Source organism: Camelus bactrianus, chromosome 13 (assembly GCF_048773025.1).
Source record: "Camelus bactrianus isolate YW-2024 breed Bactrian camel chromosome 13, ASM4877302v1, whole genome shotgun sequence".
Classification (NCBI taxonomy): Eukaryota; Metazoa; Chordata; class Mammalia; order Artiodactyla; family Camelidae; genus Camelus; species Camelus bactrianus.
Genome location: NC_133551.1, coordinates 63,516,502 through 63,527,327, shown reverse-complemented (window position 1 = coordinate 63,527,327; position 10,826 = coordinate 63,516,502). Strand labels below are relative to the sequence as shown.

Below are 10,826 nucleotides of genomic sequence, written 5' to 3'. Positions count from 1 at the left end.
ATTTGTTTTAATAATATTTTTCACATTTTTTCACAAAATTTTCAAAATAGTGATTTAGATGATAAACAGTAATGGCCTTTTAAAAAATATACTTAAAATCCTAGACAACTGAAATTTGCAGATTTAAAGGATTTCTGGCTGAAGTATGAAATTAATATCCCAAGAACACCTGTATGGGAATGTTTCTATCTCCAAATTCTATTAAAAAGTCCTCAGTATAGCATATGAGATCTTTAATAATGCAGTATTTTCATATTTAAGGAAATATACTTATTCGAAAACTGAGGTTGAGCTCCTTTCCCACCAATGTTACTATACTTGACACTGATCCTCACCTTTTAACCCTGTGGAAAAATTTTTAAGTGATCAAAACTTACACTTTTAAAAGGCATGACTAACTTGTACAATTTTATGACTAATTTAACCTCCAGTCCTCTTAATAAACGGATAGCTAGGCCTAAAAAATCACCCTTAGGGAATTTTAATACATGAACAAACACTATTCTTATTAGTTTTTTGAGGAAATATCCACGCATGAGTGTGAATTCAGTCACAACTTTCAAGTCTAAATACCAATTTTTTCATAGCAATAGGAAGAAAATATTTCCTCATATAATAATACACTCCATGGGAAAATGTCTAATAAAATCTTATTTCTAAAAATAAGCTAAATTAAGGGTTTTAGGTACAGCCAAAAGACACCAATAGAGCCTAAGCTTAAAATGACTGTCAAAATAAACCTCTATTTTTGGAAAACGTATACCACAAATCTGCGAGCTGCTCTATCCCACTGCACCCCACCTCCAGCTTTGCCAACACCTAAAGGTGCCCAAGTTCAGATATTTTTGCTGTTAGAACACTCCTTACTATCTCAGTGAGTGATCTTTTGCTTTGGGGACAAAGGAAAACAAAAAACAGTAAACTCTTTCTGGAAAAAACTATGGGAAGCATTTTGTATGCTCTCTTAAAATAGTAAGGTAATCACTTTTTTCTTCCTTATAGCTCACAATTAACAGTTTTCATTTAAAAGAGACAGGGCAGAATATATTACTACTTCCTCTGAATAGTTTCTTACTCGTTTTATTTATAAATTAGGTCACTTTCCTCCTAAATTTTTTTGTTATTAATGGTATGTATTCAGAGAAATGAGCACATTACTTCAAGTAAATTTCCATTCTGAGTTGTAGAAACTTTCTGACTGTTAAGGAACTAAGTATACCATCAAGGAAAAGACGTCACATGAAAAACTACTATAGTAGGGTTATCTTTGAGAATGGGATGAGTATAATAGAAACCCTTATAAAGTTTAAGAAATAAGAGAGCTCTCTATATGGTATTTCCACACTGGAGATTATTTCTCAGTGATGCATCTAAACCCTCCCATATAGCCTTCCTCACATATCCCCTCACTTCTCCTCCACTTGCTGGTATGTCATATTAAGGGGTCAAGGACACTGGGAGAATAAAAATGTCTACTGAAATCATTGTACAAGTGTTTCTCTTTGCCCACCTCTGTATGTTTTTTAGGATCATTTCCAACGAGGATATGCCTCAAATTCATCAGAGAAACTTTATAGCCTGTTATGCCAAAGATGACAATCCCATCTGACACCTGTAGATCCAATTCTAACCCCAGTAAACCTACTCCTCATACTTTAATAACCCCCCCTAGAGTTTAATACTTTTATTTTTACTATCCCACACCTTCACTACCTTCCCTGGAACAGGTGTCCAATACCAAGTACTAAACCTGAGGACAAGAATTCCATCTGACTACAAATGTCTCAATTATAGAACTACTGAATCTTTTTTGCACAATTGAACCCATCACACCCCACCCAAAATCACCAACACAACATTTTGAGCATGTTAGATTTTATTAAAAATATTTAACATTGTACAAATATTCCAATACAGTTACGGTACCTGAACACTGTACCAAACGCAAAATTTTTATTAAACTGCTGATTAAATGATCTTGCAAATGTTCCTATTTTAATATTGTTACTGTATGCATATCAGCAATGTAATGTTTGTAGGAGCTTTCAGCTCAATCATAGAAACAGCTTTATAACATAGTACTAAACATCATAATAGGACTCATTAAAGTACAGTTCTGTCTATGTTACTGAATAGGCTAGAGGAGTCCCTTTTGTCCAACCATCATAAATGAGACATCAAGATAAGCAATGTTCATGGGATCCTAACAAAGCTACTACAGAAAATGAAAGCCCTTATTTATATTTGAGGAATTTAAGTTTCCCCCCATAATGGCTTCTTCTTTTCTGGTCACATGAAATGTTATTTTATTGTTAGTGTATAAAAGCCAGTAAGTTTGCACTACATTTTCCTTAACTTACATGAACTCCTCAGCAGTACTTGAGCGTTCCTATTGCTTACTGTAAAACTTCCATATGAGCACATTATTAAGTGCAATCTTTACAACTCCTATACTCCAATCTTTTCCATCACTGATACATGCATAAAATGTGTCAGAAGAGAAACAAGTACCTTAACACAATGATGTAATCACTACAGTTCTTAAAATATGATTTCATTGTAGTGATGTACAGCTAGTCTACAGCAAACTTACAGATAAGAGTTTATATTTATGACACTGACTAGCACATGTTTAATACCCAGGAGATTCTTCCTAGACTGAAACACACAACCAACAAAGGCATAAGAATACTGAGGAGGTTCTCAGGCATGAAAATCCAAAATTATTTTAAATCAGTGCTTATGTTGTATTATAACTATGTTTTATGTAGTACAGTAAAAAATGCCTATTTATTAAATTTAATTTTCTCAATTTATACCTACCATCATGGAATCCCCTACGTATGAGATTTTAATCTTCAGTAATGATCTAAAAATTAACTCTAATTGTACCACTATCTACTAATCCAATCAGCTGACCTGATTTTAGACAAAACACAAGTTGTGGATAGATTTGTGTTTCTGCTATGTTCAAGGTCCGAACATTTCAGCTATGTAATTTCCTCTTGACTCAGTCATCATATCAAGTGTGTCTTTAAATTGAGCCCACTATTGTTCGTCAAATTGCTAAAACTTTTAAGTTTCATTTTACAATGTTAGTATCTCTTTCGAAGATTTTAAAAAATAGTTTCTCCCAGGAAGTGTATAACCTTCTGTTCTATTAACACCTTCCTATTTTTACTAATATTAGTGTACAATAAATACTTCTTAAGGTGCATTATTGCTAATCTACCCAATAAAAATGTAATGTAAATAAGATATGAGGGACTGAAAACACATAAAATAAAGCAAATTTACTGTTTCTCTATGAGACTTTATATTTAGAGTCTATTTTGACCACTTAAAATATACTGAGTACTTCATTATTTCATACTTGAAATAGCAGGCCTTTCCTGCTAATCTACAAATATGATAATAAAAGAGTATGAACATGAAGTACTTATTATATGTTCCTGTTAAGAACAGAATTATCTAATATTAAAGTCTTATTTTTCTACAAGACTGACATAAATGCCCACTTATAGAATATGGGCATTCTCCCACACTTAATGCCCCACTACTAATTAAAAAAAAAAAAATAATAGGAAAAAAAAAGTTCTTACCAACAATTCCACTGGTTATCGTCCCCAGCGAACCCCACCTAGCAAGTCGACATCATGACATGTCAGGTCAGGGCAGCCTCAACCTCGCTTCCCTGATAGTCAGGTGATAAAAGGAAGGAGTTAAAACAGGAAAAGTACACTTGCAGATTTCTGGATAACATCTGAAAATGATTAAAAAACAAAACCAAACAAAACAAAAAGCCCAGAGCTTCTGGTAACCTCTAAATAAAAAGTATGTATGAATATGTATTTTAAAGGAAAAAAAAACTTTCTTCTAGAAAGATTAACAGTGACTACTTCCAATTAAATATTTATATTAAATTACTGACCAACATTAAATATGCAATATTTTTAAAGCTTAGTGTTTGTATTTCAAAAATAAGGACTAGTCAACAAACTTCGAATGCAAAAGTTAACATGCCTGGTAGATGGATTTGTTATTCTGGATTCTCTAGTCAGTCACCCAATCCAGTCTTACTCAGAACAACTAAGTTAACAGAAGCTCCCATTCTTAGAGAAACATAAACACACTTATAAATCCAGTGCACTCTTTCTATAAGGCTTTTTCTTAGCTGCTCACTTAAGAGATTCCACATTATAAAGGACAACACTAACATTAACATTCCTTCTATATACTTTGGTTGGTTTTACAAATATGGGATAGCTCAGTACAATAAAATTCTCTTTAGAAGTCTTTATAATTGACAAGTAATAGCCTTATAGCAAGTATTTACTGGAAGGGTTTGGTTTTACAAATAATACACAATTAATAAAACGTAGGTATGATTATCCAAATGGGCAGGAGGCAAATGATGCAATGAGTTTCAAGACTATTATATGGCTTTATGCTAGGAATGGAATTTTACGTCCCTTCTCCTTTGTAACTTAATATATATAATTTATTTTGATGCATGCTGATCTTTTAAAAAAAGAGGGTTCGCCTCCTAAGTCAGACTTCAAAGTCAAATGAGAGAAAAATTATCTACTATCAGAAAGCATTGGGCTTTCTTATGCAGAATAACCCCAATAACTAGGAAAACTGAAAAACAATTGTGCTGAACTCTTTTGCTTAAAAAAAAACTTATTACAGAACCATAGTAACTCAATTTCCACATCAATTGATCAAATAAACTTGGAATTATTAGAAATCTGGCAACTTATTAGAACTTTTTTGCTTTAAAAAAATTAAAACACCATCATATAAATACATACATTTAAGCAACTGCTATAAATGAGTGATCAAATAAAAATTAGCATTCCATTATGGGGAGGGGGCATATTTATATCAAATCTCAGAAGGGCACCTACGAAAAAGTCATCCTCAATATAAAGAAAATATCTTTCCCAACATGCATGTTACTGTAGCAGGCTCTTAAATAAAACCAAATGAATTAGGTTGGGGAACAAAAAGATGGCAGGGGAGCAGGAAAAATCAGATTTCCCAGAACTCATAATTTGCACCTATTAAAAAAAAACCTAACACAAATCTAGAATAAAAACCTCAACTGGTATTTTTCAGGTTTCTACATTAGACTGTTACACTTACTTCTGTGAAAAGCTAAGCTCTGAATCTATCTTCTCTACAGCTACAGCAGTAACTTACAAGAAAATATCAACAAGGGAAAAGCTCTAGAGAGAGTAATGTTTATCAAGTTACATTTGTCTGTTAAATAGCCACAAAAAAACCTATAAAACATTATTAGAGGGAAATCTCTATAGATATATTTTAATTGGTGAGGCAAAATATACTTTGCAATTAAAGGAAAAGATTTTGACATGGAATTCAGATTTCAGTCTTATGTTTTTTGTTAGGGTTTATATTTCAGGGCTGGGGGGGTACATAAATTATTTTTCAGACTAACATCTTATTCCCACTCCTAATTTTGTTCATCAGAATCTTGTAGCTTGTAACATCTACTTTGCAAGAAATAGAAACAATTCAAATTTTATTTGTAGACCCTTTATTCTTTCCAAGAAAAATTAAGGTTTTAAGTCTAATTTAGATTTATGTGAAAATTAAATTTTCGAAGTTTAAAAGCAGCATTTAAAGACTGTTTGGTGTCTTTACCTGCATACATGGGCATAAGAAAAACAATGGAATCTAAGCTTTACCAAATAGATACCCATGTTAATTTGAAACTACTATACAACAGACTATGTAATTCCTTTATAATTTTCCAAAAACATAAAAGGAGTATTAATTAGGCCTATTAACTTACTATGCTACGTAATAGGTGTACTTTTAAAGAGTAAAGATATGTCAACTTTTATCAGCAAGTATTAATTTTCTTACTCAAAATCTAGAAGCCATGAGACCCAAAATATGGTCTGAGCTCACAAGGAATTAAGTGGCTTATAATTTTGAAATCTAATACTGCTGTCATAAGACACCAAAAAAGAAACAAAACACCAAAGTGTGCCCATTTTAGTTATGCTCCAATGCCTTATTTTTAGAATTAAAAAAAATTTTAGACCCACCTAAGAATAATGCGGAGGGAAAATTTTATGGTAATTTGAAAGTGATCCAGACTATTCTGCACTGTAAAGTTTATATTCTTTTGTTCCTCTTATTCTCAAGCAAAAAAGTCATCACAATAAATCGGTTTCTAAAGGAAACAGGGAAACAGATGCTATCACTTGGCTAATGAAGCTTTAGCCATCCAGGTAATAAAAAAATAAAAATGAGAGATACTAACAAGGTCAAAAGTACGACTATTGGATATTTTTAGGCCTCTGTAATAAGGCGTGTTTCTCAAAATAAATTTACATAGTAATAGGAAATTGTATTCCTAAACCAGTAACTAAAGTGGTAGTCACAATCATGTATACTAAAAGTTTACATGAAGTTTAGTCTGCAGTGCAATTGACGCCACAGTACTAACATTTTTTCCTGTTATGTACATTCACTCCAGGTCTTCAGACAACAAATTTCCTTTATAGAAAGAATGTGGGTCAAAATATATTGCAGTCTGCTTCCCCAATCCCATTTTATTTAATGCAAAATACCCAAAGCCTGCAAGAATGTTCAAAGGCCTTTGAATCTGTTGTTATAAAAATCAAGGATAAAATTTCCAAATTAGAAAAGACTATGAGAGAACATCAATGAGGTGCTATTTGGAATAAATACTAGATTTTAGGCTAATCCTCAGTCTGATATCCATGATACATATTGGAATAGACAAGAAATTTTGCATGAATTTGATCACTCACATAGGCAGTTATAGTTTGAAAACAATATTCCTTGCAAGGATTACGAATAAAATAATGTTTTAGGACACAATTGAATTTGAAATAGGTAATGTTTTGAATAGATTTTTGAGTTTTATTGAAATCTTACATGAACAAGAAATTGGAAATACAATCACATCAAAGAACAAATTGTCACGGCTTTGACGTTTAAGCCAAACAAATTTTGTAGGGCAGATTTCAAAAAGGTGTGAAGTTATAACAATTTAAAAACACAGTTAACCTACTTCTAGGAATGCAAAACATACAATCATAGGTTATTTTCAATACAAGAAAACTTAAATTTGTTTGCTTTAATTTCTTAAAACTACTAAGACAAAGCACTAGCTTGTATTTTTATTTACAGCATACTCCATACTCCTATGAAATTTATCCCAAATCCAAAAAATGAAACTGTCCAAAACCAAAGGTTCTGCAAAATCATGATTTAACAATGTGCTCAGCTTGTTTTGAAACTAAAATGAAGCCTGAAACGATAAAAGCATTGTAACCCCCAGAGTAAGGGAACTCTGCAAGCCCAATAATGTCCAAGAGCATTTATGAAAAGAGGAAAAAATAAAAAGACTTGAATATATACACAATAGTGATTTCTTCGGCCCACTACAAATGGCAGCAAACTGCTACTTAAAGATGAAACAGTTAAGCCAATTTTTTTTTTGAAGGATGTAGATCTAGAGCCAATCGTATCTTGCCAGTATCATTTTCAAGCCCTCACTTGTCTATTTCCACTGTTGCCCATAAGTATCCTGATAAAATTCCTGGTTGTCATTATTGTAACCATAGTTACCAGAATAGTCACCACCTTGCTGAAGCGGCTGTTGAGCGATGGGTTGGGACCCCCAGTTCTGTTGGTTGTTGGTCTGACGGCGCTTGGAATCAGGTTGGTTGTACCCGTCTGCCTTTCTCTTGCCTCCTACATTGCCCCCACGGTTGCCCCGAGATCCACGGGAACCACGGCCTCTCTGTTGTTGTGCAGGACCCCCTCTGCCACCCCTAGAGCCTCTTGGTGGTCCCAAAGGTGCCCCCCTCTGTGAATAGCCAGCTCTACCTCTTGGAGGTGGTGCTCCCCGCCCCCGTGGTGGTGGTGGAGCACCTCGCCCTCCCCTTCCTCCTCCTCTTCCTCTTACTGCATAGCCATCATCATAGCCGTAGTAGGGATCTTCATAGCCTCCACGATAGTCGTGATAATCATAACCATAGTAATCATCATAGTAATCTTCATAGCCATAGTAATCTGGAGGGTAGCCATATCCACCTCTCCCCCCACCACGACCCCGACCTCTAATTGGAGGTGGCATGCGAGGAGGAGGGTGATAGTAATAATCTTCATACCTAGCAACGAAGGGAAGGGAGAAAAGAAAAAACAAATTAGTTTGCTTCAAGACTCTTTCCTGACTTTTTTTTTTTATTAACCTGACTTCTATTGTCAAGTTAGTCTCTGTTCAAAGATGTATTTACTGAAATGTAGACTCACGCAGTGCTTCTGGAGGCCTGTCTAGCAGCTTGGCGCTCTTTCCTTTTCTTGTCTGGTGGCTTGGCTAAGACTATTTCAATTTCTTCCCCTTCTATTTCTTTGCCGTTCATTTCATCCATGGCCTATACAAAACAAGAAAATAAGTTTATTTTACAAATACAGTACTTTAAACATAACAAACGTTATCTGTGCCATTCAATAGACCCGATAAACAATTTACTTCACAGCTACTTTAATTTGCAGAAGATGAATACAGCCACCAACTAAAAAAAAAAAAAAAAAAAAAAACACAAAGAAAGTACTTGTTTCCCTCAATATTATTTTCTCATGTGTACATTATATTGAGAACAAAATTGATGTCTTAGTATTATATTTAAAAAGATAAAAGAACTGCCAGAGAGCTGCCTATTGCTGCTCCTTAATTCCAACTAGCTCCTCCAAACTTAGCCACACCAAAGCAGCAAATTCACGGCCGGAAAAAGTGCCAGTATTAACAAACTTCGCAGGATTCAAATTTTTAAATAAACACGTGGCATTCAACATGTAGGTCTTAAACTTTTCTTCCGTAAGATTTTTTAAGAATTTGAAGCACAAATGAGGTTATCAGTGAAATTCAACAAGGTACTGATACCCCACCACCCCCTGCCCAATAAAAGCCTAGGTTTCTCCCACAGTATTTAACCTGGAACATACCTTGTCTGAACAGTTAAAAGCAGAGCCAAGAAAAGGCCTGGATTAATGAAGACTCCAAAATCAAAAGCATTCTAGGCTCTAGTCTTTTATTCATGTTGTTCCACCCAATAGCCTCTGCTGCACTTACTTCAGGTAACTCAACAACAAAGTATCACTTCCTCATTATAGCTTTTGTTTCCCTATACAACCTTTTCCTCTCTGGACATACATAATAAAATGCTCTATCCATAAAGAATACTTAGTGATTCTCAAGTATCTAGACACAGATTAAATCAGCATCCTCCTCAAACTAGTTTTCCATTCCTTTACCACCTTAGCTTTCGGCTGCTTCAACTCAAGCAACTAAATGACTCTACAACAGCTTCCTGGTATTAAACAAAAGAATGGCGCATCTGTCTGCTCTCTCCTCTGGCCATCCTCTGATTTCCAGTTGCCAAGCTAGAAATTTTGTAATTTCACAGACTTCTTTGCCAAACCACCCTTGAAAATTATTTTCAATTACAGACAACTGGTTATTTAATACCAATTGAATCAAAAGGAATATTTAGAAGTTACAAATTTATTAGTTATCTGTCTTTCACACCATTGGCAATTCAGAAGCCAAACATTAGATTCTATATAAAGCTGTGAATTTTATAAGCAATACTATCTCACTAATCAGCTTCCATTAAAAAGCAAACCAATAAACTCTATCTAGTCAAAGATTCTATAAGGCACATTCTAAAGCAGTACCCTGGGCAAGAAACAAAAACCGCTAAAATGAGAGGTGGCACCATTTCACTAACAGAGCATGTAGAAGAATAATCAAGTACCACGTCTGAGTCACCAAGAATTTTGGATCCATCGCCCCAATTACATAAAAAAGCTTTTATTAGGGTTTTGTCCCTGCCCCTTCCCCCAGAAAGGAGACAAGAACAATAAGAAACCGGAAATTTCACCTGTCAAAGATGGTGTTGATCCCTATCAACAGAAAGCAGCAGAGTATTCAGGTTTTATGTTCTACATACCACATGAAAATACTTTTTTTCATATTTCTCATAACTATCCTCAAGGAGTAAATCAACTATTATATGCAAGAAGTATTTCTAAGAACTATCGAAACCAGCAAAACAGTCAATATATGAGGATTCTAAAATGACTAAAGAAAAGCAAAATTATGAAGAACTAACCATCCCTTCAGAACACATCTAAGTGAATTAAATGTGCTGTACTAGGTAGGAAATCATGTACACATCTGTTTCTTTTATAGGTCCAGAACCTAAGGTAAAGAAAGTAGTTACAATACATTCATTCATTACCGTTTTAGTATTTATAGCAGCTAATTACTATTCATAACATCTCCAAGATATTGTGCTATCAAACCTTAGGCTTACAAAAACAATACAGAGATTAAAAATAACTTGCTTGAGATCACAAACCCAGTTAGTAATAATCAGGCTTTGAAATATGGAGTCTTACCTGTTACACTACTACTACTTCATAGGGATTATTAAAATAAAGTTCCAGAGTTCAGTGAAAGCTGAAAACCAATTTTATTTGTTTTCAAAGTAATTTTATATGTTTAGCAAGTTTCAACAAGAAAATCCAAATTTCAAGAAACAAAATTTCAAAATTTCTACCTTAACAGCTGCTCCTCTGTCTTCAAAATGGACAAATGCATAATCTTTCAACTTTTTCACTCTTTCAAGTTTTCCAAATTCAGAAAATGACTTTTCCAATATTTCTTCTGTCACTGTAGTAGCCAAGTTTCTCACAAACAAAACTTTCACCTAATACAACAATTATACAAAACTGTCATTGGTTACTTAATT

At 33.9% G+C, this 10,826-nt stretch overlaps 1 protein-coding gene across 5 annotated transcripts in view; it reads right to left on the bottom strand.

Annotated features, from left to right (window-relative positions):
- Positions 1–6,901: 6,901 nt before the first annotated feature.
- HNRNPR (heterogeneous nuclear ribonucleoprotein R) overlaps positions 6,902–10,826 on the bottom strand; it is a 30,542-nt gene continuing 26,617 nt past the window's right edge. For all 5 annotated transcript variants that reach the window (XM_010957382.3, XM_074377197.1, XM_074377195.1 and 2 more), the window contains 3 exons: positions 10,635–10,784; positions 8,323–8,444; positions 6,902–8,180 (listed from right to left, as the gene is read on the bottom strand). In XM_010957382.3, coding sequence (XP_010955684.1) covers positions 7,568–8,180; positions 8,323–8,444; positions 10,635–10,784 — 885 coding nt within the window. In that variant the 3' untranslated portion in view covers positions 6,902–7,567. The remainder of the gene's footprint in view (positions 8,181–8,322; positions 8,445–10,634; positions 10,785–10,826) is intronic.